Consider the following 24,452-nt stretch of genomic DNA (forward strand, 5'->3'; position numbering starts at 1 on the left):
GAAAAAAAGAGCTTTAAACGATTTGCGAGAAACTGTAAGCTAAGAAACAGACAGGTAGATACATGTGTCGACAATTGCGTTTAGCCGAAACACGTCACTCATGAACCATCGGACAAGCACGACCGAGCGATGAGCTTAGCTACTGACTGGAGACACCTTGACCGTGACCTGATTTGAGGGTGTGCTTTGAGAGGTCACGATGTAGCCTCCAGAATATTCTGCGAAATTGTATGGCTTGCCGCTCGAGTCAACACATTGAAGGTTGCCGCTTGCAATCGTACAAGTAGCCGGTTGCAGACCGCCTGAGCATTGCTGCAAGAAGTATGAATAAGCCAAGCCTTGGAAGGGAAAGAGGCAGAAAAGATCGGTGCTCGAAGATCTCAAGTTCCTGTTGCTGTCGAAATAATATTGGTATGTAGGCTGCGAAGTGCCATAATAGAACGCAGCAGAGCTGTAGCGCTGAGATAGGTTGTTGCCGTTGCTGTCGGCCAGGTTGAAATACGTTGAGTATCCGTAGCTTTCGCTTACAGTGTATCTGTCTGAGCCACGGTATTGTCCCTAGGCAAGATTAGCTCCCTAAGTGTCGTGATGGTTGGATCTGGATACTCACGTAGTTGGTGCCGTACGAAGCAGCCCAAGTCTGGCTGTACATAGAGCAGTAGAGACCCTGTGCCACGCCATTCTTTGACAACACGTAGGAGTTGAAGAATGCGCAGGTCTTGTAGGAACCATCCTTTGCGGGGTGAGCCTTGTTGTAGGCTGTCTGAGCATTGCAGGCACTTGCACATGTGCCGGGAGTGTAGCCCTGGGATTGTGAAAATGGATAGTACTTGAAGCCCACATATGTATCGTGGCCCTCGGCATCCAATGGTGCTTGAATGGCACCACCGTAGCTGTAAGGACCATTGAAACCATTGATAGCGTTGGGAGCTGCGTTCTTGTTGTAGCCGTTGGAGCCTGCCATAAGGATCTGGAAGGAAGCACGCCATTGTCCAGTGTTAGTGGCTCCCTCGGACGAAACCGGGACGCCCCAGGTTGTACACTTGTAGTTTGTGGTACTAGCAGGCGAGGGACACTTGTCGGGGTCTGGGTCCAAGCTAGGGTCTCTCTCGACGTAGACGTTGAAAGCAACGCAGCGATTGTCGCGATCACACCTTGACGCACAAGTAAGTGTGTCATAACTGTTCAAAGTGTACAGCACGAGGAAGTTGCTGCCAGTCGTAGCTCCTTGCAGATTGGTGAACGCGCTATCGTATCCGTCGGGGGTGATGGCATTCTGTGCGGCCTTCTGTTGGAGGAGTAAGTTCGTGTGCTACAGCAATACTGGACGCGAGTCACTTACCGACAGATCCTTGTTTGCCGCGAAGGCTTCCGGGGTGTCTGGACTAGTCACAGGCCCAGCACCAGTGGGCTGTTTAGCGCAAGTAACACCGCGGGCTTCGAGCACATCTCGCTTGGCTAGTCCACCAATAGAGGTATCGCGCGCAGACACCGTGACCGTGGTGTTGTCGCAAAAATAGTTGCAAGCCGCGAGATCTACAGATCCCGAATCATCTCTCTTCTCAATGCCAGTAGTATCAGTGCTGGCTGGATCAGTAGCGATTGCGGCGGCAGCAGAGAGGGTCTGTGCAGCAATTGCAGCAGCAGTGGCAGTCTGAGCCACAACAGCGACCGCAGGAGTGACGATGACCGGATCGGGTGCTGCATCAACTGCGTCCAGATTGATGTCTTGAGGACGAGGAGCAGCAAGCACCAGGGTAGGGAGGAGCGCGTAGAGGAAAGAAGACCGCATAGCGTTCTTCAAGTTTGTTCGTTGAAGAGTAGTTGAGGGATGAATGACCGGCTTTGGAGTGGATTGTGGACTAGGACTTTATAGTAGCATGACTTCACTTTCTTTCCACGAGTCTGTACGATCCGTCAGGACAATGGTCAGAAAACATGACCTCAGCTGATTTTCGTGCGGCTCGCGTGTCCTCCTTCGGAGTGGAAGGGCAGTCCAGCCCTTGACCAATTGCTTTCTGCAGTTAGTATAGCAGCACTAATTGGTAAGTTTTCGAAGTCTACCCACCGCGTAGCTGAGCTGCAGCAATGCCGCGCATGTGAGCCAGTCAGCTCGCTGCGCTACCAAGTGCAGACTTGAGGTCATCACATGCTACTCTTGGTCTGCGTCTTGGGCAGTGTGAGGAATGTAGACTACAGCCCTCATATCCCCGGCGCTTCATCTTGGAATGCGCCAGGCGAGTGGCGTTCGGTACAATCCTTTGCAAGCTCGATGCCATTATGCGGCCCCTTTTCTGTGCCTGCTTTTCCTTTGCCCACTCCGCTCACATGCAGCGGTTTCAGCTGTGCTAAGGAAGTTGCGAGTGCGTGTAAGTACTATGATATGACCGCAGCCAGATATATGAGAGACGATCTGCCAGGAAGAGACGACCAGCGACACCAAACCCAGGAAAGATTGTGACACAGAATACGTTGTTCGAAGCTTGACTCCAGGATCTTCAGGCACGGCTGACACTTCTCTGTAGGATCTGGCTTCCATAAAGCTTATTCCCAATGAGAATAGAGTTTGCGGGGTACAAGATCATGTACATGCATCCCATTCGCCGCTTGCACTCCGCGTACGATCAAACAATACAGCTTCTGATCCTTCGCGCGCGCCATACTCCTGTCATGTGCAGGACTCCGAGAGCTGAATGTGCCAAAAAGGGGAACCCAGCCGTCCAGGATGACCTAGATGGAATCAGGTCTAACTCTGATCTGATTATAGAACCATGCAGGTCCCAACCCATTGGCAAACGCGTTTGAGAAACGTGGTCGAGCCGAATTCGCATCGGAGCTAAACGATATTGGAGCGATAGCGCAGCCGAGAAAGCTGCTCATCTCCCGCTGCGACAGAAGCATGATGACTTGATTGGCACATCCGCTCTCGCTACCGCTGCTGCGAGTTGCGTCTCGACTTTGCTAGCCTCATGTGCCTGTCCGAGCCTGACAAGACACTCGTTGTAGCCATGCAAAGACCAAACATTGTTTGGGTGTTGCAAGGCACGCGGTAGGGTATTATCGAAGCCTAAATCAGCCTTGAATATCTTCTCAGCTTGTTCAATCCTGCCTTGCTCGAGCAACAAAGCTCCCAAAGCATGTCTTGTGGGTTGCATCCATCCCCATGGCTCATCGTACGGAAGGTTATCGTCAAGCTCGACTGATTTCTGCAGGTGCTCGAAGGCCTGATCAAAGTTGCGGTCGCGATACTCGATCTCTCCGCGCAGCATGGTCCTGGCCACTTGGAGGATGTCGACACATCGATTGTTGAACAACATGCGAGACTCTGGCACTTGGCCCAAGGCAGCGTCGAATGTCAGAAACGCGATTCTGGCTTCTTGAACACGGCCAGTGGCTGCAAAAGCGATGCCTCGTCCATACAGTATGAATGCGGTGGTCACTGAGAACAGTTGCTTGTCGGCAGGCAATTGTATAGCCAGAACATCTTCCCATCTGCCAAATCTGATGAGGACATGTATGCGTACAGACAAGAAGCCCTCTAGCCAATCCGCCATTGGAGGTGATGTAACCCGGAGCAAGTCTTCCGGCAGTGATGCTTCAAGGCCTGCAACACTCTCCAAAGCAATTTTTGACTGACCAGCAAACATTGCAGCGTAGATCCGGAAATGATAGTCGTGAGAACGGTAAAGGGTATAGAAGTTGACAGGTCCAGCTCTGTCCAGGAACTTTTCGTCTGCCCTGATAGCTTCGAGATTCCAGATTGCCGCAGACTCGTAGTCGCCGCAGAGAATGTCCAAGTGAGTAGGCATGTGATGTAGATGACCAGCATCTGGGACAAGACCACGCAACAGATTGGCTTTGGACAGAGCCGATTCAGGGCCATTTGACATTTCCATCAGATGAATGTACATATGCAAGAGACCAGGGTGTTGGTCTGACCCTGCTTGGTCAAACGCACGTTCTAAGACGGCTTTGGCTTCCAAGGTAAGGGCGTTGGGAGCAGGTTTACCGGTCTTTAGATCCCACAGACCCCAGGGGGTGACGTTCATGAGCGCGTCTGCAAACAATGTAGCAACGTCAAGATCTTCGGAGAATTGCTGGTAGACAACACGCATGGCGTCTGCATATGACGTGTTCCATGCTTTGAAGTCGCCCTGGGTATAGTTGCTGGACAGATCGGAAGGATACCGTGTTTGAAGAGCTCCTATCAAAGCCTGCTCGAGCGGTGAAGCAAGCTTCCCTCTAGCTTTGGCCTCGATTGCGGCATCACCAGCTTGTTTGACGGTCTTGATGAAATCGTCCGCGTCGAAAAAGTCCCAAGGCTTGTTGTAATTTGGTCCGGATGCATACGCAAGACCCCAGTATGCTAAAGCGCAGTCGACGTCATTGTCAATGGCATGACGAAAGCACTCGATGGCTTCTTCATGGTTGAAAGCATACGTCCATATCAAACCACGGTCAAACCATTTCTGAGCTTCGTCACTACTAGTCGTGACGTGTCTATTATATGCGCCCAAGTCATATGGATATTCGACTGGATCCATGCGACGACTGATGGAAATTCAATTCGGGCTGACCAAGGACCATGAAGGATGAACGGAGTGCGCGGGACAGAGTTGCAAGTCAGGAAGCTCGAAAGGCCGTAGCGGAAAGAATGCGGAGGTGGTAGCCTACGATTGGCCGACGCCAAGCCTCCACTTGCTCTGACGAATCGGCCTCCTATGAATGACCCGCATCAGATGGGCGATACTCTCATGCCAATACTGTCTGGTGAATTCGGGCTTGGTCGAGACCGGCAGAGATACTGGCTAGCAACTCTACGACACTTGAAAGTCTGCAAGGATGATTGCCAGTTTACGTGGTTGGAGGACGGCAACTGTCAATGCAAGTCGCAGGAATCCAATGTTTATTCAAGATTTCTCAGAATCTTATCAAATGAGCGCAATCAGGTGTCTGGAGCTCTCGAAAGAACTCGCTCATGAACACAAGATGCCACCGAGCCACTGAATCAAGATGTTTGTGTCCCTGAGCCTCATCATCGTTAAGACGTGCTTGCTAAGTTCTCAAAATGTTGCCAGAGTCAACACCCTGGCCAAGCGCTCTCCCGCTCCGACGAGTCGACGAGCGTCTCGCCTTCGTCCGTCCATCTCCCCAACCACACACTCACCACATCAATCATGTCAACATTCGGCGGACCCGGCGGTCGTCAAGTAATTGCAAAACCCACACCGTACGCCTCCGGCCTCACGATTCCTCACACCCTCATCCGCCCATCACTGACGCCCGCTCTCACAGACCCGAACGAGGCTCTTTCCCGCTCGACCACGATGCCGAATGCCAACACATTATGAAATCATACCTGCGCTGCCTGCGCGCCTACCGAGGTATGAACGACGACGAGTGCAGAATGTTGAGCAAGAGTTATTTGCAATGTCGCATGGACAACAACCTCATGGCGCCAGATGAGATGAAGAATCTGGGATACGATAATACACCGCAGGCGCTGGCTGCTGCCGCTGCTGCTGGACATGCACCGCCGAAGGAGGAAGTCAAAAAGTCCGCAGAAGGAGGCAAGAAGTAAGAGCACGGGAGGAGATGAGGGAGGATTGTAAGATTAGGAATGAACAGCAAGAGACACGGATACCCGGCACACAAAGCAATTGCGCAAGCCACGGCACGAGGGGAAAGAGAAGGGAAGAAGATTGTAACAATACGCTATACAAGATTGCCTGCTTCCTACAGCTTGTCCTTGAGCCCGTCCCACAGACCTTGCAGGAAGACCGACGCTGCGTATGCGCCAGGATCTCTGGGCACGTCCTTGTCGCTGATCTTGTCGCCAACATACGTCGCTCGTCCATAGACTGCTGGCATGCCCTCCGTCTTGTCTGCGCCCTTGACGGCCTCGACCACTGCTGCTTTCAAATCGCCCACGGCGGACAGCGTCTCGCAAAAGGGGATCAGCGTATCCATGACTGTGCGACCACCCACTCGTGCCGGTGTATACGTCTGCAGGTTCTTCAACGCCCTGCCAGCACTGCGACCAGCCACGTGCTCGTCGAACTCGAGGGAGGGATCAGCACGATATGTGTTTTTAAGATCCGATGTCCAGGACGCGAGTAAAATGCTGATGATGGCGCCCAGTGTTCCTCCAATCTCTTCTACACCGCTCTCAATCTCGTCGAGGATGGGCAGTAATGCTCCGTCGTGCTTGGAAATCAGCCCTGAAGAGAGTTGAGAGAGCACGCCTTTGCACATTCCCTCAACCGCTTCTCCGCAGTCGCCGTCGCCCATCACAATGTCCCATTTTGTGATGTCGGGTTCGGCTGCTATGGCTGCCTCACACGCACTTCGAAGCGCTATTTCGAGTGCGGAGACGTCGAGCTTGGGACCAAAGGCTACAGTCTCGTGTTCTGTGAGCGAAGCTCTGGTCTGCGTCGGACTGTCGACTCGGACTTGTCCATACGAGTTCCTCGGCCATGCAGGTGCGTTGGTGTCCCGGTCCAGCAAAGAGTATAGCGTATCCACCTCCATTTTTGTTTCCCGAGCTACTCCACTCAGGTTGAGCAACGAAATGCTGAAGCCAGGTGCGTTGAGTGATGTCTCAAAAGGTTGGGCGTAGACTCTGGTGGGCGTGATGTTCCAGTCTAGTTTGAGGTGACTGATCGTGAGTGTAGTCAAGGCTTCGAGTTCGAGATTCGAGAGGCCGCCGAAGTTGTTGATGAGAAGAGCGACCTCGTCGTCGGGGCTAAACTTTACAAAGGCGCGATCTTTGTCGTTTTCGTCGAGGAGGTAACGAAGCAGCTCTTGAATCAGCTCGTCTGGTGGAGGAATATCTTTTTCGTACAAGCCCTTCCTTTGTGTCAGTTTCCTGTCTCTGGCTTTACGACTGCCAGTATACTTACAGCTTCGTTATGAATACCTTGAGCCACCGAAAGCGTGTTTGCAGGCAGAGACTCATGGTGAGCTCGACCAGGAATATGGCAATAATCCAACGACGACCCAATGGTTACACAATGCCCATTCACACTCTCACCAATCGTAAAACAAGCATCAAAATCATAGTCTTCCTCGGCAGCAGCACCACAAAGCTTGAGTACTGTTGTATCTCATCAGCTCCCACCTCCAAGGAAAGGACAAAATGACCAAGAAGAAACTCACCAAACATATTTCCAGCCAAACCTCTCCTCCCCAATCTCCTCGTTTTTTCCCTGCCCAAGCCCACATCATCAGTCATCCTCAACATCCCCACCTTGACTCCTTTACCAGCAACCTTCTCCCTCGCGAGTCCAAAATGTAAATTGTCTCCCGTGTAATTTGTGATGCACAGAATGACGCCTCTCTCGCTCGGCACGGCCTCCACAGCAGCCATGATCTGTTTCGTCGATGGAGAAGCAAAGACCTCTCCACTGATTGCTGCGGAGAGAAGACCGTCGCCTACATAGCCGCACCATGCGGGTTCATGTCCTGCGCCTCCGCCGGAGAGAACCGAGACTTTTCTCGTAGAGTGCGTGGGGAGGTAGACTACTTTGTTGGCAGCATCGAGGGTGAGATGAGGATTTTTGGCAACCAAAGATTCAAGGCCACGGACTACGAGGTTGGAGGTGTCGGGGAAGAAGTGTTTTGTCGCCATTGCGTTGGAGGTCATAGGCCGTATTCTGGTGCTGAGTGTGGGAAGTGGGTGCAACGAGGGCAATGACGAAAGGTGGAAAGAGGAGAGAGCTTTCTTTATTGCTTACATGATCTAGTGGACGGGCTGCGCTACCTCTTTGCATGGGCCTCATGTTCCCTTTTTGCCAGTTGCCGGATGTTTACTCAGAGGGGCAGGTATCCGAGAGGACGCGGAAATGGGGGAGCGGGGTGCATGGTGGGGGGACGATGATTGCGGGGCAGATGATGGAGTTGCCGAAAGAGGAAAGCCGAGCGGCTGAATGTTGTTGCTGTGAGCCAAGAAGGATGTCGAGAAGAGCATCACGAGTAGCAGGGACGAGGGAGACGAGACTTAGGAACAACTCTGTTCCGCTGAAAGAATCGGGCAGAGTGTGTTGTAGCGCTCAAGACAAAGAGTCCGAGTTGCGATATTCAAGGCGATGGAAAGAAACGCCGTCATAACTCATCAATCATAATAGTACGAGACGCTCAACAAGCAGCAACAGGAAGCGTAGCCTCAATCAAGGACTTGACCTGCGACTCAAACGTGTCCTTTTCAGGGGAAGCCTGAGCATTGCTCCACTCCAGCACACCAATCTCGAACCTGACTTTGCCGTCGAGAATGGACAAGGCGTCGAGGACGTTTTTCTTTTCTTCCAAAGGAGTGTTTGTAGTTGTGTCCACCCAACTCACTCTGAGGACCTTCAAGTTTGGTGCGGTAGCCAAAATGTCGCACGCCCTGATTGCTCGCTTCCTGATCTCGTCGCAATATATCTTTTGCTTCAGGGAAGGATAGCTTTTGAGCAGACTGCCGTCAAACCAAAAGACCAGTTCCACCTTTTGCATACGTGTGAGAAGGCGCGAGCTGGCGAAGTTTGAAAGAGTCGGGTCTATGCGGTAGAAGTTAAAGGCATGTGAGGCGATGAGTTTCCAGTTTGCGATGGAGTGATAGTATGCTTGGACATCGACGTTGACGGCACGACTGGCCAAAAGAAGTGCTGTCGATGGCGGGCGATGAGACACACAGGTGATACCGACGGTAGGTATAGGATTCGAGATTGGATCCGCTGGGCAGAGGTACAAGTAAATGTCTTGTCGCAGTTCGAGCGGAAGCTGAAGCAGTCTCGGAAGGACCCTCATCTCTACGCTGGTCGTCGTGGTCATTATGTCAGAGTGATAGCAAGGAATCTTCTGGCTGGTAAGAGATGGCAGAGTCGGACAGGATGCGGCGAGCTTCAGCTGCTATGCATAGGGTTTTTAGGGTAAAGCAATGGCAGGGAGTTATGGATGACTTTGGATCTGGCGAGGGTCAAGAATTCTTCCAAAAACATGCGATCGACGAAGGGGATCCTGTAGGTAGGTGGGTATTGATAGACTGAAGCTCGAAATGTCAATCGTATCGGACTGGTTTAAGAACGATGCAGATACGAAACAGAGAGCGCCATCAATGACGCTGAAGACAACGCGGGGAAGTGAGCACCAGGATGGGCAGTCACCCGACCCAAGAAGAGCCATCGTCTATCCCCTCAGGATCCTACCTTGGCTGCAGATGAATTCTTCTACGGCGGGCTGGCTGCAGAAATATTCATGTTCAGAGAGTGGGAGATACTGGAGGTAGATGTGATGATGGTGTCGACTGAGCGCGAAGGGAGAAGTTGTGGGAAGCGGAGGGCCTGTGCTCAACGAAGCACGGGGCGCGTGTCACGAAAACATTCGAGCGCGGCCGATGCAATGGAGCGGCAATGTTTTGCATGACGATTGCTTAATCACTGATCGTTCCCGAAAATGTTATTACCATGTCAATTGTTAACGATGCTGTCTATTCTTCGCGTCTGAATCCTGATATTACTACCACCACCCCTCCTGTCAATACGCTTGCCGACAAACTCCTGTCCAGAAAGCGCAAACGCGACGGCGACGCTCTGCCAGCGAAAGCGCCACGTCAAGTGCAGCCCTCACCAAGAGGAGGCATTCCACTGCAAAAGTCCTTCTCCGAGAGTTGCCTCCCTCCGACTGTGCATCCACACGCTAGACCACCACAGACATTCGTCGTCCGGGTGCGCATCGTCGAACGAGTGAGACGTCTTCAGCCTGCTGACCACCAGCCAGTCCGTTAACAATGACAAGCCGCTGTCCTTTCGCATCCTCAAGTCGCTTCCTCGCGCTGCTTTGCCCTTGAGCTACATCGACAACGCCGACTCTCCCACCACCCTCTTCTCCGCCCGTCTACCACAACTCGACCATGACGACCCGCCGTTCCCCCTCGTCCTCATCGCCTGTCTCGACTCGCCCAGCCAAGTCCTGCACGCAGTGGAAAGAGTCGGAGGAAAGAGACATGCCTTGTGCAGACTTGCTACCTGGCTGAAGCCGTACCACATCGACTCCCTGCTCGTGCCCTCTCAAGCCACGCCTCAATCGCTGCGTGCCCGACCCGTCCACTCTTCGCCTCAATCATGGTGGCAGGCAGCAGCTCTCCCAGGCCCAGTCTTGTCCAGCGCGCCATCTCGTAAAGCTCCTCGTCTCTCGCTCTGCCGTGTCGACTCGCACCCTGTCGAGCCCTTGCCCTTGTCAGACCCGCACGCTGTACCACTGTCGATCGACCAATCCATTCCTACCGGGGAGACGTGCCAGACCGTCGACCATGTCCTGAGTCGCTTCATCGCCCAATACCTTGATACACTCTACCTCTCCAGAACGCCGCTCGCCTTCTTCGCCAAAGGTCCGCTGGCGCGCTTGCGAGCCGCTTTCACCAAAAGTCAGCTCGAAGGAACTTCCTTGTCCGCCCTCACCCAATTCCTACGAAGTCTGCTGCTCTCGTCTTCGACAAGCGACAAAAAGTACCGCGACAAACTGCCTGAGCTTCTGAAAGAGCTGCCATCACAACTGCCCGACCAGCATCATACCCCTGCTGCAAAGAAAAAGAGTCGCAAGAAGAAGCTGAAGCCCGACAAGTGTGGTCTACTCCCAGAAGAGACAGACTCCTTTGCAAAGTGGTGGTACCAGGACGAGACCTCTGCGCCATCTGGCGAGACGGCCGAGCAGACATTGAAGCGGAGAACCCCCAGTCTTCGCACGCGTGAGACGTTTATGCAAGTCGTTCTCGCTCTAGAGATTCTCAGCCTCGAAGCGCTTCCGGACTTCAAGACGCTGCAAGACGAAGTGCCACAGCCAAAAAGCAAGAAGGGTGATACAGTCGTTTTGAGCTTGGAGTTGCTTGTCGACAAACTCTGTATCTGGCACTCACTGCACACCGTCGACCTGTTGGGAGACGGTGTCAAGGCTGGGAAGACGGCAAAAGACGGTGCCAGTCAGCTCAGCAACTTCTGCATCGATGTCATAATCCCATTCTACATGTCACGCACGTATGAGCACGCCTCAGCAGTCAACAAGAAGCTCGGTGGTCCAGGTGCCTTGACTAACACGAAGCCTAAGCCCAGTCGCAAGCATTCTGAAGCAGACGTCACGGCTACCGTTGAGATGAATGCCCGACGTACACTGGCTCGTGTCGCAACAGACAGCTTCCCGCCGCCAGCCAAAACTCCTCGATCTTTCAGCCGCTCAGCCACCGACTCGCAAGTTGTTCCTATTAAGCGTGAGACTTCGGACATCTCGCTGTCGTCCATACCCATCCGTCGCGACAGTCAACCAGCTTTGGCAAGGAAGAGTGAGGTTCTGGAGAGGCATCGTTTGCGTCAACGAGAAGTCGACTTTGGTGCACTGGCTGCTGCCAACGAGGCCAAAGCGAGAAAGAAGCAAGAGGTTGAGCAGAAACTCAAGGATGCTATCTCGACCTTGAAGAAGCCAAGCCGAGCCACTGTGTCTGGTGAGTTTGTGGATGCTGTCGAGCAACGAAAGCGCATGGCAGAAGGCCGAGCAAGACCACCACTTTCGAAGCGAAAGTCTTCTTCTATGGCTCAAGTTGCTGCAACTCCGAAGAATGGTCACAAGAACTCTGCTATTGCCGCCACGCCACATCGCATACCTGGTCCATCATTCGTCCAACCGTCGGTCTCATCTTCTGGCCCTTCGATGGTGCCGTCTTCCAACATCAAGCAAAAGTCTTTGTCATTTGCTCACTTTTCTCCGGTCAATGAGGCCTCCGACGACGATGATCATGACGCGATACCTGCTACAGACCATCGACCTCGGCACAAAAATGCCCTTGCCGAAACCCCTTTGAAACCTCGAGTTGGCTTTGCCGATCTGGCTCCTGCTGATTCTGACGACGATGAGGAGAGCTCAAAACTCATCGGAAGTGACAGAGGAGATTCATCACCGTTACGTGAGAGTCCGACTTTGTTGAAGACACCAAGCAAGCCGCAGCGACCCAGCTTTAGCATCACTCCAAGCAAGCCCACGCCGCCCTTGAATTTTGGCAAGGGCAAAGCTAAAGAGAGTGTAGCAGCAACGCCGATCAAGATCGCTCCAACGGTAGCGCAAAGAGATGAGCGCGCTGGACGCGAAGGAAGAATCGGACAACGCAGTCACGAAGAGGAACGATCAAAGGGTCAGCCTGACGATATCTACGCTGCTCTAGGTTGGGATGATGACCTTGATGATGACTAACTAATTTATGTATGATCGCCTTACGAATATTCATGTCCCCAAAACTAATATTCATGTCCCCAAAACTCGCTGCAGACTATTCGTGAACGTGGATCTTCTCGGCGACTCCGGAGACCATTGCATGATACGAAGCCGATGACTTCCAGAAAGGTAGCTTGCCACCCTAGAAGGGGTGTATATCGCTTTGTGAACCCTCGAACTGATTAGCCCGGTCGATCATCCAGTCTTGGCAATTCCTTCTCGGCGACTCCGAGCTGTCACCTCGTTTCAGGCTGCACACGAGGCTTGTTTTGCCGAGTGGGGTGAGGCTTGCTTTTAAATATCGTTGGATTGCCCCCGCTGCCTTGATTGAGGCTGGCATATCTTCTGACAGAAACCACTGTCATTCCTTGCCCACAGCAACAGCTTTGTATCCTTTGCTGAGAATTACCATGAGTAGACCTCCCTTACCGCCCCGACCAAACAATTCGCAATCAGATCGACCACCTCCACTGCCGGCTCGGAAGCCATCACAACCTTTTGGTCAGAGTACTTCCAATGCATTTCACCGATCGGATGCCATGGAATATCTCGGCCAAAAATTTGAAGGCCTGTTCACAAACGACGATACCGTAAGAAACGACAGAAGGTCGAACCAGAACTCAGGAACACGCAAGGCCGACTCTGCAGTAGAATATCCTTCTCACCTGAGACCCTCACCCACAGGTAACTTCTTTGTCACATCGTCACCGCCTTCGTGCTTGCCCAGAGATCAAAGAAGAGGCTACTTCATCGGGAGAGGGTGTCCGAACGATTCGAACTTGCCTCATGATGCATTCTGGTTCAGACACATCGACGTGCCGAACTTTTCCGTCTGTAGCAGATGCTTTGAGTACCACATTCGTGGCACTAATTTCGAGCTGGACTTTACTGGCAAGCTGGAACCTGGTCAAACGGATGCTGCTCGGTGTATGTTTGGCCACCTACACATGACTGATCGACTTTGGCCTCAAGCTCTGGGCACAAATGATCTCCAGTATGTCAAGATGTACATGGAAGCCATGGTAAGGGTACCCAATTGTCGTGGTGTGGCTGGTATCGCAGGATCAGATTCAGCAGCTGGCAGAATGAAGTGGTACCAGGCAAGACATGATGCTATTCCTGGAATGATCGCATGCGAAGCTTGCTACAGTGCAAACATCGTCGGCTCAAATTTCGACAGTCGCTTCGTGCTTTCAGGGACTGAACAACCACAAGATATCACCTGGGCATGCGATATTCCTATCCCATACATCAACAGAGCATTATCCGAGTATGAGAAGTCTAATGACTGGCTGAAGTTTGTCGCTGCAGCGAATACGCGTTTGAGTAAGCCACCGTGCAATGGAATGGCGGTGGTAAACTCGAGCAGCCGTAATTGGTACGGCACTTCGGCTCGTTTGTACGACCTTGATGTGTGTGAGACATGCTATATGGATCAGGTCTGTTTCACGACTTTCGAGTCTGACTTCGGACCAAAGTCTTTCAACAAGGATCTATTCTGCGACCTTGCTATACCTCCTTTGAAGGTGGCATACGGAGCTGCGCTGGGATATGAGAAGAATAGCATTTTCTGGGACACCTGCAGAGTACAGTCGCAGACTCCACTTTGCAAGAGCTCGGGCATGACTGGCGTGCAGTGGTACACGATCAAAGGAGGCTGCGACAATTTTGACATCTGCCCCACCTGCTACACGGGCTGGATCTGCGCCTTCCGCATGGAATCTTTCTTCGAACCGCAGAAGCCAGTGCCTGCTGGTACTACCAAGGGATGTGACTTTTCGCTCGAGTCTCAAAAGATCGGACCCCTGATCATCCGATATCTTATTGCAACGGATATGCCTGACAGAGAACAGCTTTTCTCCCACATCCGTCGCACATCTTCACTTTCGCTGTGTACAGGTATCAAACAGCAGATGGCTCGATTCTGGCGTGTTGGTCTGAGAGGCGACCCCATGAGCGTGTGTCCGTCATGTTATGAGGATGTACTGCGCGATAAACCTCTCTCGCATATTTTCCAGCAACAAATCACTCCAGGCAAGCATCTTTGCGACCTCTACTCCGCCAACATGCGAGGACGCTGGCGACAAGTATGGCAAGCTAGTGTCGCTCAGGGTATAAAAGATAGCCAAGGCAACTACGCCCCTGATGAAACTGCCCTCGCACAATTCATAGACTACCGCAACCATCGCACCCAAGTGTTCCTCCAAACCATTCCTGAGATGAACAGGCTGGAAGCTGCAGCTCAGAATCGATTGTTCCAGCAACAGCGATTGAATCGGAATAGCAACTTCTACAATCACCTCAACATGACTGCGAGTGTCGCAAACGGAATACATTACGGGCCTGTTCCTGCTTACACGACCACATATGGTAACTCGAGTGTTGGTTACGGGTATGCTACTCCGTGGGGGGTGGAGGGAGCCGCGTATGGGCAGCAGGCGAATGCTATTGCAAGTCAGGGACATGGAGATTTTGCGAGGATCGCATACCTTGAAGCACTTTGGAAGGAGGTTGAATAGTTCTGTCACGATCAAGTCCTCGGCGGTTAAATTGAGACGTAGTCATTATGGTGTAAGACTCAATACTGAGGGCGATAATGGCTCGTGCTCGTGCTGAGCTATCGAGCAATCAAATCTTGCAGCAAGTCGAGATCTTGACGGCATCTCGAGCTTGTTCGCTAGAGGAGTCTGGTGAAAAATATCTTACTGATTCAGACATGTGCTACGTTTCTGAGTGTCCTGAATGTGTAAGCGACAACCAGCTTGCATTAATTCCCTATTGGCGAAGTTGGCCACTCAGGGAACAGAGATGACTTTTGACTTGACTATGATCTACTTATCTCCTTACTTAGACCGGTCTCTTACTCGTGTTTGCGAGGATCGCTGCTTGTCCGAGCAGACCAGTGAGAAGGTGATCCGACTAGGCCAATGGTTTTCCGCCAAGACCAACAGCTCAGCTTCCTGGAGGATCAAATCCTTTGCAGATCACCTCTTTGATATGCTTCGCCCCGCCATTTGCTGTGCATACCAAAAGCATCGACCAAGTCCTGCCAGTACACACAGGGTATAAGAGTGACTTGTGGCCTCGATTCAAGTATGGACACACTCCGATTGCCTGGAATTATTGAAACCACTCACCAGCGCAGTGTTTGCTTCTTTGAACCGCGCTGAGCTTATTTCGCCTCTTTGGCTGTTAGAACCATGATCATGCTCAAGCACTGGCTCCCAATGGTCGCGGCTACGTCGCTTCTCGCACTCAATGCTTTGGCTCAGTCTCCACCAGAACCCAAGGGTTCGGCATACCTCAACTCAACCACCTATCAGGGCGCGTCGATCTCGTTCAAGGAAACTTCAATCTGTGAGACCACCGACGGTGTCAGAGCTTGGAGCGGGTATGTCAATCTGCCACCTTCACCGGAAGAGGGTCGTAGCTACGCGACTCACACGTGGTTCTGGTTCTTCGAAGCCCGACACGATCCCGAGAATGCTCCCCTATCACTGTGGATACAAGGAGGCCCTGGTGCACCGACTTCAGTCTCCGCCGTGAATGAAAACGGCCCTTGTAATCTGCTGAATGATTCCAGGACCGCTGTCAACAACCCATGGTCGTGGAATGACAGAGTCAATATGCTATACATTGACCAGCCGGTACAGACTGGATTCTCGTATGACACTTTGCGCCCTGGTGTCATCGCAGAGCCTCTTTCGCCCTTCACCGTACTACCCGCTCAACTTGAGACAAACGATACGACACTTGCAGGTGTCTTCTCATCGGGCAACTCTTCCTTGGCACCAAACAGTAGCATGGCTGTCGCGCCAGCATTCTGGGATTTCATGCAGATCTGGCTAGAAGAGTGAGGACAAACTACATTCTCCAGATTATCAAAACACTGACGGTCAGGTAGTTTTCCTGGATACGAGGGTCAAAAAGACAAGTTGAACATCTGGGGTGAATCTTACGGCGGCCACTGGGTCCCTACATTTGCCGATTACTTCTACAAGCAGAACGATCGTATCAACGCTGGCGAAATCAATGCCACAATCTTGAATATCGAATCAGTCGGGCTTATCAACGCCTGTATCGATGCCGAGACCCAGCTACCTTTCTATCCTGTCATGGCTGCCAACAACACCTATGGAATCAAGATATTCAACGATACACAATATCAATTGGCCATGGAAGCACTGCCAGATTGTCTGGACTACGCCATGAGTTGCAGGAACCTTGCAAAGAATTTGGACCCTGACGGCTGGGGCAATCAGACCGACGTAAACAATGCTTGTGGTAAAGCATACCAATACTGCTTTGCAACTGTCGCAAGAGAGACTTCGCTTGGTGCTGTCGAGGGTACAGATGTAAGTAGCTGACCTTCAATCCGATCAGGAATATGATGCTGACAAGAGGCTCCGACTAGGTCTTCCACTTCGATATCGCATCACCTTTCGTTCATAACTTCCCACCCCGATGGGCAGCTGGCTACTTGAACAATGCATCTGTACAAGCAGATCTTGGCGTCCCACTGAACTTTACTGGGTTCTCAGAGACCATCGCAACTGAGTTCGGCGTTGCAGGTGACTTCATCAAAGGCAACAACCTTGCCATCCTTGGCCAATTGCTCGATCGCGGAGTCAAAGTCTCTCTCATGTATGGCGATCGCGACTATCAATGCAACTGTGAGTCACGTAGTCGTCTTACATAGTTTTTTCTCGGCTGACAACTTGTGAAAGGGTTTGGTGGCGAAGCTATCAGTCTTGCAATCAATTCAAGTGCATCCACTGGCTTTGGTCAGGCAGGCTACACCAATTTCGAGACCAATTCTTCATACACCGGTGGATTGACACGGCAGTATGGGAATCTGTCATTCACCCGAGTATTCCAAGCTGGTCATGAAGGTACGTATCAGGCTTCTTTCTGCATCGTTGTCGCACTTCTAACAAGTTTATAGTTTCCTACTACCAACCCGAGACTACGTATCAGATATTCAACCGGGTCATCTTTGATCTTGACGTCGCAACCGGACAGACCTCGACCGCAAGCAATTCAAACTCGTCGGTCATCTCCACAACAGGCAACTCGACTGCTCTGCTCTCCATCGGTCCACCCACCAAGTATGAATCGGACGCACCATCTTGCTACCTCTGGGACATTCTCGAGACCTGCACCCCGCAGCAGAAACTCTTGTTTCAAAATGGTAGCGCCATCACAGAAGACTTTATTCTTGTCGGCTACGGGACTGCCGATGGGAAAAAGGTCATGTTCAACGAGACTGGGGGAGCTGGGCCAGGGAGTGACAACGGCAATGTCACATCACCACAGCCGTACAGTCCAAGCAGCGGTGCTACGCTTAGCTTCCGAATGGATACACAGCTCATTGGTCTGATGCTCGTTCTTGTGATTGCACTGGTGTAAATTTCGGAGAGTCCTGCGGGTCTACCAGCACTGGAAGCAACTTTGCTGCCTCGAAACTCGATTACCCCAGATCGTACCATCTCTTGCCACTTATCTGGCCCCGCATGTAGTGATAGATGTCAGAACAAGCACCTGCGTTGCAGGAAAAGGTGGCGTTATGAAGGCAATATCACTATAGTAGTCGATCATAAAACACAACAAACCCTAAAACCCCCTCGCGATATTCTCGCATTTGCTAGTCGGAGGGTGCCGCCCTCCACGATTTCGAGCCGGAGCGGGGGCGGAGAAGACTATTCCCAAAACGTGGGTCATAGCCTACGACCCCCTACAAGACTCCGCAAAAATCCCACTCCGGGGCGCGCATTGCGGGTCTGGGGCTAGTTCATGTGTCACAGCAACACTTTCGCGTGGTGATCTCAAGAAGAGAGTCATATAAAGATCAGCTGGTCGCCTTGAAGCAGTCTTCGATCGCACATCACTCCAAGTCATTTTGCTTACCGAAACCATGGGCGCACACTCAAACGCGACAATCTGGCAATCGATCCGGGGTAATCCCAAGGTCCTGTTCATCGCTTTGTTCGCCTCGTAAGATCGCACTTCTCAGCGTCCGGCGCCAGTCACTTATACTTGAACAGACTCGGTGGTTTCGAATATGGTTACCAGCAAGGTGTCTTAGGTAGGCCGAGCTCCTTGACTGAACGCTGAAATTATTTGAGAGCTGACCCTCGAATTAGGCCAGTCCTTGGTCATGACAAGATTCACTGAGAGCTTCCCGACCGTTGTTAAATCCGCTGGAGCAACTGGCTGGCTCACTTCTATCCTCCAACTTGGTGGTCTTCTCGGATCTCTCACCGCTGGCATTCTAAGCGAGCTCATCTCAAGAAAGTACACCATGTTTGTGGCCTGCTGCTGGGTTGTTTTGGGCAGCTTCCTCTACGTTGGTGCTCAACCAGGTTCGTCATCACTTTTGTATGCTGGTAGATTCTTCACTGGTGTCGGCGTTGGACTGTTCAGTGGTGTCGGACCGCTTTACAATGCCGAACTTTCCGCTCCTCACATGAGGGGTTTACTTGTCTCCTTCTATCAATTGGCAACCATCCTTGGCATCATGCTTTCTTTCTGGGTCGGGTACGGCAGCAACTACATCGGTGGCACCGGCGATGGTCAGTCGAATCTTGCATGGCGCCTGCCTTCGATCATCCAAGGTATTCCTGCCGTAGCCCTTGCTTTCGGTATCTGGTTCATGCCATTTTCGCCCAGATGGTTGGTCAAGATGGGCCGTGACGAGGAAGCCAGGCGTACGCTCGCATGGCTGCGCAAGCTCCCAGTTGAGCACGAGGAGCTTGAGGCCGAATACCTTGAGATCAAGGCAGAAGCGCTGTTCGAACAGAAGGCATTCGCTCGTGACTTCCCTGACCTCGCTGAGCAACGTCAGAGCCGCCTCAAACAGCAGTTTGCGCAATACCGTATGTGCTTCCGATCAAAGGATAACTTCAAACGCATCTGTACCGCATGGCTTGTCATGTTCTGGCAACAGTGGTCCGGAATTGACGCGATCATTTATTATGCTTCGAACGTTTTCATCAGTCTCGGTCTCACAGGCGGCACGAACGCTTTGTTGGCCACTGGTGTCACCGGTGTCGTGTTCCTCATTAGCACTATTCCTGCCATGGTATGTGAAGCTCTTACATCTTGATTATGCGAAACTTGAACGCTGACCAGACAAATAGCTAATCATCGACCGAGTCGGTCGTAAGCCTATGTTGCTGGTAGGCTCTGCCGTCATGGGCGTCTCCATGGTGATTGTTGGTGTCATCGTTGCCAAGTTCAGTCACGACTGGCCCAGCCACGTTGCTGCTGGCTGGACCGCCGTCGCACTCATCTGGGTCTACATCGCTGCTTTCGGCGCTACGTGGGGACCTGTTTCATGGACTCTTGTTTCGGAGATCTTCCCTCTTTCCATCAGAGCGAAGGGTGCTTCAATCGGCGCATCGTCAAATTGGCTCAACAACTTTGCTATTGCGTTCTTCGTACCTCCCATGTTGAAGTCATGGAAGTGGGGCACGTACATCTTCTTCAGCGTCTTCCTTGCTGCCGCCATAGTGTGGGTGTGGTTCTGCCTTCCTGAGACAAAAAATGCCACTCTGGAAGAGATGGACCGTGTCTTCAAAAGTCAGGCGGGCGAGAAAGATGCTGCGCTGCTTAGGGAAGCCAAGCAGGAGGTCAGCATGCTGACGATCAAGGTAGAGAAAGGGGAAAAGGGTCATGTCGAAGAGGTTCAGATGGTTTGAATGGGGATTACTGCCGGCGGTAATAGATCAAAACCGCGACAGATGATGAATCCAGACTTTCATCATTACATCATCGAATTGCAATTCACATGTTTGCTCAATTCACTTTGTTCAAATCCACAAGCAATGATCATGAGAAGTGCCTCCTGGCCATGATATGACGATGCTCAAGAAGCAGACTTCGTGTCAGAGCGTCGCGGAGCGGCGATTCCGTATTATGTCTAACCATGCGTTCACCTTTTGCATTTTACCACGACTCATTTGGGGTTGGTACTTCGGAGTAATGCATGTCACGCGATGAAATCGCCATAGCGTCTGGATGCATTTCTACTCTGGCTTCGATGGAGAGCGCCAAATTTGTGCCGCACACAAGACTTCGCTTGCCGGATCTCGGCAAGGCTGCGGCACAAGCGCTTACTGTCGCACCCGAGCCGCCAGCGTGGCTACACCCCACCTTTTGGGTATAGCTTCGGCCCTCAGAGAGCTGATAATCTTTTCTGCGCCGCCCTTCGCACCTGATCGGCATCCCATGCATGACACCTGACTAGATCTTTCCGGTAGGCGTTATGGCGACACGTGCGTCAGAAGATCCGTCGATGGATCCACGGTTCCACAATCTCCACGAGGAACTGAGATCTGTGCTCTTCAATGGCTTGTCTGGCCTCTCTCCTACCCAACTTCATCTTGTCAAAGTCGGCGCGCCGGAAGCATCACCAGGCTTGGACTTTTCGTCCGCAACTGTCAAGATACCTCAAGCGCGCCTTGTACGTTATCTCCAAAACTGGATAATTGAGTGTGCGCCGCAGCTAGACAAGTTCGACGAGGAGCAGCACTTCCAGATTGAAGTTCCCATTGTCGCTCAGAGATCTCCTGCTTTGCTTTATGCTATCCTTGCCTTTTCGTCGCGACAGATGGAAAGGCGAGGTATGGTGCAAGGGTGCTACGACAGCCTCGAACTGTATCAGGAAAGTATACGATTGTTGGCACCTGCAATCCAGGCGAAAGACTCGGTCACGTTGGTGACAGCTTGCATTCTTGCTGTCTTTGAATTGATGTCTAGCGAAACGGGAAACTGGAGGCGCCATGTCGAAGGCTGTGCTTCACTCTTCCAAGTCTTTGGTGTCCATGGCTTCTCAGGTGGTTTGCTGCAAGCCGTCTTTTGGTGTTATGCCAGAATGGAGCTTTGTGGAAGCTTCACGTCTGATGGCGCGGAGACTGTGGTGTTGGCAGTCGAGAAATGGGTACCAGACCTGGATCGGTCTGTGATCTATCCAGAAGATGGCGAGAAGATTGTAAGGTCTTTCTTTCACGAAAAGAGTCGAGAATCCCATGATGCTCATGCCAACTGGGCGATATATTTGTGTGCGAGAGTTTGCGACCTGAAGTTTCGCAGAACAAGCTACTTAGAGCTTGGTCGTACCGACTCCAGCGACAAACGACCCTTCTCGCAACAATGGCAACAGCTTTGGGAAGATTTGCATTTTTGGCTCGATAAGCGTCCCGCGGCCATGAGACCTATGATTCTTGTCGATGACGACGTCCAGCTCGATTTCCCATCTATCATCTTTCCGCACTGGGCAGCAATCTCGAGCAACCAGGTATATCATGCTGCCTGTATCCTGATGCTAGAGATGCAGCCACCGGGGAGCGGTCTCGACCCTCAAACTTTGTCGCTGTGGCATGCGAGGCAAGTCTGCGGCATCTCGTGTGCGAATCCACACCCAGGAAGTATGGTGAATTCGATTCAGCCTCTTTACACTGCAGGCAGGCTGCTCACACATCGTGGTGAGCGACAAAAGGTTGCTCAACTACTAGGTGCCATCGAGCGTGAGACTGGATGGGCAGCGTTATGGCGCCTGAGAGACCTCGAGATCGAGTGGGGATACGAGGGAGTCGTTGACTGGGGACATGATTCTACAGTCTTTGCAAAGTAGTAGTTGGAGTCACAGTTGAACTCCACCTTACTGGCTGAAGCGAAGCCAGTCTCATACTACCACTGGTCGGACTCATGTCCGTAGCTGCAGGGCGTCATCCAGACCCACGGCATTGCACGCTCCGAGAGTCGCCAGTCAAGACAGAATCAGTTGTAAAGCAACGACACGATCACATCTAGGACAGGACTTTGCGGAAGCTTCGATTTTGGTCTCACCTCTACCGACTATCTGCGTTATCGGTTTTCTCAACTCGGCCTTGCTTACTGCAATTTCTATCACCCGTTGTGTGGCGGAACACTCACATCGACTTGCCCTGAAGCCTCTCCAGGGGACGAAAGCGTCAACTAAGCGGTTGTTTTTGTGAGATTTATGAGGTCTCGCACACTGGACAATGCAAGTCCAAGAGTGGTCATGATCGGCGTCGATGGCGTAGAAGCTCGCGGGCTGACGCTACTGAATAGCCTACAACCATATGGTGTTGATACCTCAATTATTATTCGCAGGCAAGGTCGCACTGAACCCTCGACAACTAACACTGCCGTTATCAAGATGTACGAACGCGCTGGTCAAAATCGTATCATCCTGGTCCCAGGTGCAAATGCCTGACACTATCTTACAAGCACTGACATAAGGACCGGTCGAAGTGCCAGATCTGCTAAGCCCAGCTCCTGCTTTCCGGTCTTTAGAAGAAGCACACAGCGACTTGTCGCACCTGGTACTGCACGGGACGGAGGTGACTTCATTTGCACAAGTTGACGAGGCTAGGGCGGGCGGAGCTCGAGCCCCATGCATGCATGACAACAGAGAGGGTGAAAGTGTCTTGTGCCAGCGCTGAAAGTCGATGTGGCGGACATAGCCGCTGCTGGAGATACCTTTGTTGGCATGTGATCTGCACTCAATGTCGAGGCCTCTTCTCGTAACCATTTGTTTGACACCTGTGCTGCTGTCACCAATCGCACGTTCGCTCCTGCCCAGACAGTCTTCAGATTCGAAGCGCAAGTATCAATACCGTGAATAGACGAGTTGATCTGGGGATTGACTCAAGAGATGGTTTGAAACACCATTATCTTGGTACTATGTATCTCGATCGTTAATTGATGAGAGGAGTAGCGGCGACGCTTGTCGGATGGCAGAATGTCGTTTCTCTATTGCGTGGCCACATCACTTCAACTCAGAATGCAGGCGACAAATTTGGTGGGTCATGCTTTCGGATTGACTGCCAGCATGTACGAAGTTCGGTGAGATCCTTTTCGATGGGAATCCGTGTTGTCCTCGAGATTTCGTTGAAGCATGATAGAAGCGCTTCCTGCTGGGAGGGGTGCGACAGTTCCTTGGCGACAGAAAGCAGTGCAGCAATGACTATCGGGTCCCACTGTTCATTGAAATGATTACCAACCAGCATACCTGTAATCTTCTGAATGTGCCAACTTCGTGATCCGAGGCGCTGGAAGGTCGACGTTACGTTTGTAAGACGGGGTTTTTGTGATAGCAGAATCACTGCTGAGATGTGCATGACGAGATTTGCTTGCAAAGCGGTGACGCTGGTAAACACATCAATGGGGAAGGGTTGCTTGTCACTAGGATCTTCATCCGAACTTTCAAGCACAGGCTTCATCTTACGAGGTCGGTCCTGAAACCATGCCATACATCTACTCCAGAGTTCATACCACCGATCCCATCTGGAGATGTGTGGACCGACAGGCTGTAAAGACGATTCGTGGAAACCAGATAGCATGGGAACTAACTCGAAGTGTACCAGACGCAGAGAGAGTGCAAGGCAACAAAGACAGTCGTCGTGAGATGACGGAGGATCACCTGCGTTGCTGATCATGACATCTATCAGGGGAATAACGATATCGGCCGAAGGAGCCTTGCTTGTCATAATGGAGGCTGCGAGATCTGTACGTCCTATGCTACAGTATGATCTCGACGATCTCTCGATATTATCAATACTTACCCACTTTCAACTGCAATCGAAGGAGCGACTTCAATGGCTCTAGTGTAAGTTCGAACCCGCCACTCGATAGGACAGCCTCAGCCAAACGCGGTTCACGAGTAGAGGCGATGATGGACCAGTCGGAAGGCGGTGTGTTGTACACGCTGCTAATCGCAAGAAGCGCATATCCGACGTTTGTGGTAAATGGGTCCTCGTGAACGAGTCGTTCCAGAAGTCCCGAAGGCGCTGTTAAGCCAGCAGACGTGATGTGTTCTAGATCAAGATTGTCGTCTCGCGATCGCATGCAAGTGGATATGCAGTCAAAGATGATCTTGCTGTCGCGCGCTAAAGACATTATTGCTGGACCGAACAGTGACTTGCAGTCGTTCGACTCAATCCAAGGTACCACGTGATATCGGAAGTGTAGCATAGGTGATTGCCTGTTGATTGAACGCTGCTGCCACGAGCGCTCATAAATTGTCTGCCGAGGTATGCTCTGTGCATAGGTCATGTCATCCGCGAACTCATTCGATGTCCAGGCTGTATTCGGGCCGATGCCAGTGGCACTCTGTGTAGCGACAGCCACTGTTCCGGTAGTAGAAGCGATAGATTGAGGGGTCGAGGGCTTCTGGACATGGCTGAGGAATG

At 51.9% G+C, this 24,452-nt stretch overlaps 12 protein-coding genes across 12 annotated transcripts; 7 read left to right on the forward strand and 5 right to left on the reverse strand.

Moving 5' to 3' along the window:
• Positions 1–135: 135 nt before the first annotated feature.
• On the reverse strand, positions 136–1,792 carry AUEXF2481DRAFT_71684 (uncharacterized protein; the record flags this gene model as incomplete). The annotated part of the gene is made up of 3 exons (XM_013483307.1): positions 136–558; positions 611–1,288; positions 1,343–1,792. 3 exons carry the CDS (start codon positions 1,790–1,792, stop codon positions 136–138), a joined length of 1,551 nt encoding a protein of 516 aa, XP_013338761.1.
• A 1,084-nt stretch (positions 1,793–2,876) lies between these two features.
• On the reverse strand, positions 2,877–4,544 carry AUEXF2481DRAFT_9585 (uncharacterized protein; the record flags this gene model as incomplete). Its single annotated transcript, XM_013483286.1, has 1 exon — positions 2,877–4,544. The coding sequence occupies one exon, from the start codon at positions 4,542–4,544 to the stop codon at positions 2,877–2,879; it is 1,668 nt and encodes a 555-aa protein (XP_013338740.1).
• A 752-nt stretch (positions 4,545–5,296) lies between these two features.
• AUEXF2481DRAFT_55989 (uncharacterized protein) lies at positions 5,297–5,521 on the forward strand (the record flags this gene model as incomplete). The annotated part of the gene is made up of 1 exon (XM_013483297.1): positions 5,297–5,521. A coding segment is annotated over one exon (225 nt), but the record flags the coding sequence as incomplete, so codon positions are not given.
• A 215-nt stretch (positions 5,522–5,736) lies between these two features.
• AUEXF2481DRAFT_34125 (uncharacterized protein) lies at positions 5,737–7,630 on the reverse strand (the record flags this gene model as incomplete). Its single annotated transcript, XM_013483290.1, has 3 exons — positions 5,737–6,849; positions 6,903–7,096; positions 7,159–7,630. 3 exons carry the CDS (start codon positions 7,628–7,630, stop codon positions 5,737–5,739), a joined length of 1,779 nt encoding a protein of 592 aa, XP_013338744.1.
• Positions 7,631–8,136: 506 nt separating this feature from the next.
• AUEXF2481DRAFT_34126 (uncharacterized protein) lies at positions 8,137–8,811 on the reverse strand (the record flags this gene model as incomplete). Its single annotated transcript, XM_013483291.1, has 1 exon — positions 8,137–8,811. The coding sequence occupies one exon, from the start codon at positions 8,809–8,811 to the stop codon at positions 8,137–8,139; it is 675 nt and encodes a 224-aa protein (XP_013338745.1).
• Positions 8,812–9,443: 632 nt separating this feature from the next.
• On the forward strand, positions 9,444–12,213 carry AUEXF2481DRAFT_34127 (uncharacterized protein; the record flags this gene model as incomplete). The annotated part of the gene is made up of 2 exons (XM_013483292.1): positions 9,444–9,704; positions 9,757–12,213. The coding sequence occupies 2 exons, from the start codon at positions 9,444–9,446 to the stop codon at positions 12,211–12,213; spliced, it is 2,718 nt and encodes a 905-aa protein (XP_013338746.1).
• Positions 12,214–12,235: 22 nt separating this feature from the next.
• AUEXF2481DRAFT_704627 (uncharacterized protein) lies at positions 12,236–14,753 on the forward strand (the record flags this gene model as incomplete). Its single annotated transcript, XM_013483314.1, has 2 exons — positions 12,236–12,363; positions 12,438–14,753. Exons 1-2 carry the CDS (start codon positions 12,349–12,351, stop codon positions 14,751–14,753), a joined length of 2,331 nt encoding a protein of 776 aa, XP_013338768.1. The 5' UTR covers positions 12,236–12,348.
• Positions 14,754–15,461: 708 nt separating this feature from the next.
• Positions 15,462–17,643, forward strand: AUEXF2481DRAFT_71652 (uncharacterized protein; the record flags this gene model as incomplete). Its single annotated transcript, XM_013483303.1, has 5 exons — positions 15,462–16,087; positions 16,139–16,589; positions 16,649–16,907; positions 16,962–17,126; positions 17,180–17,643. The coding sequence occupies 5 exons, from the start codon at positions 15,462–15,464 to the stop codon at positions 17,641–17,643; spliced, it is 1,965 nt and encodes a 654-aa protein (XP_013338757.1).
• A 505-nt stretch (positions 17,644–18,148) lies between these two features.
• On the forward strand, positions 18,149–19,934 carry AUEXF2481DRAFT_71627 (uncharacterized protein; the record flags this gene model as incomplete). Its single annotated transcript, XM_013483298.1, has 4 exons — positions 18,149–18,228; positions 18,279–18,319; positions 18,378–19,315; positions 19,374–19,934. 4 exons carry the CDS (start codon positions 18,149–18,151, stop codon positions 19,932–19,934), a joined length of 1,620 nt encoding a protein of 539 aa, XP_013338752.1.
• A 566-nt stretch (positions 19,935–20,500) lies between these two features.
• On the forward strand, positions 20,501–21,868 carry AUEXF2481DRAFT_103442 (uncharacterized protein; the record flags this gene model as incomplete). Its single annotated transcript, XM_013483315.1, has 1 exon — positions 20,501–21,868. The coding sequence occupies one exon, from the start codon at positions 20,501–20,503 to the stop codon at positions 21,866–21,868; it is 1,368 nt and encodes a 455-aa protein (XP_013338769.1).
• Positions 21,869–22,216: 348 nt separating this feature from the next.
• On the forward strand, positions 22,217–22,474 carry AUEXF2481DRAFT_71651 (uncharacterized protein; the record flags this gene model as incomplete). The annotated part of the gene is made up of 1 exon (XM_013483302.1): positions 22,217–22,474. A coding segment is annotated over one exon (258 nt), but the record flags the coding sequence as incomplete, so codon positions are not given.
• A 565-nt stretch (positions 22,475–23,039) lies between these two features.
• AUEXF2481DRAFT_71635 (uncharacterized protein) lies at positions 23,040–24,315 on the reverse strand (the record flags this gene model as incomplete). Its single annotated transcript, XM_013483300.1, has 2 exons — positions 23,040–23,767; positions 23,826–24,315. 2 exons carry the CDS (start codon positions 24,313–24,315, stop codon positions 23,040–23,042), a joined length of 1,218 nt encoding a protein of 405 aa, XP_013338754.1.
• Between the last annotated feature and the right edge of the window lie 137 nt (positions 24,316–24,452).

The sequence above is a fragment of the Aureobasidium subglaciale genome (assembly GCF_000721755.1).
Source record: "Aureobasidium subglaciale EXF-2481 unplaced genomic scaffold scaffold_46, whole genome shotgun sequence".
Classification (NCBI taxonomy): domain Eukaryota; kingdom Fungi; phylum Ascomycota; class Dothideomycetes; order Dothideales; family Saccotheciaceae; genus Aureobasidium; species Aureobasidium subglaciale.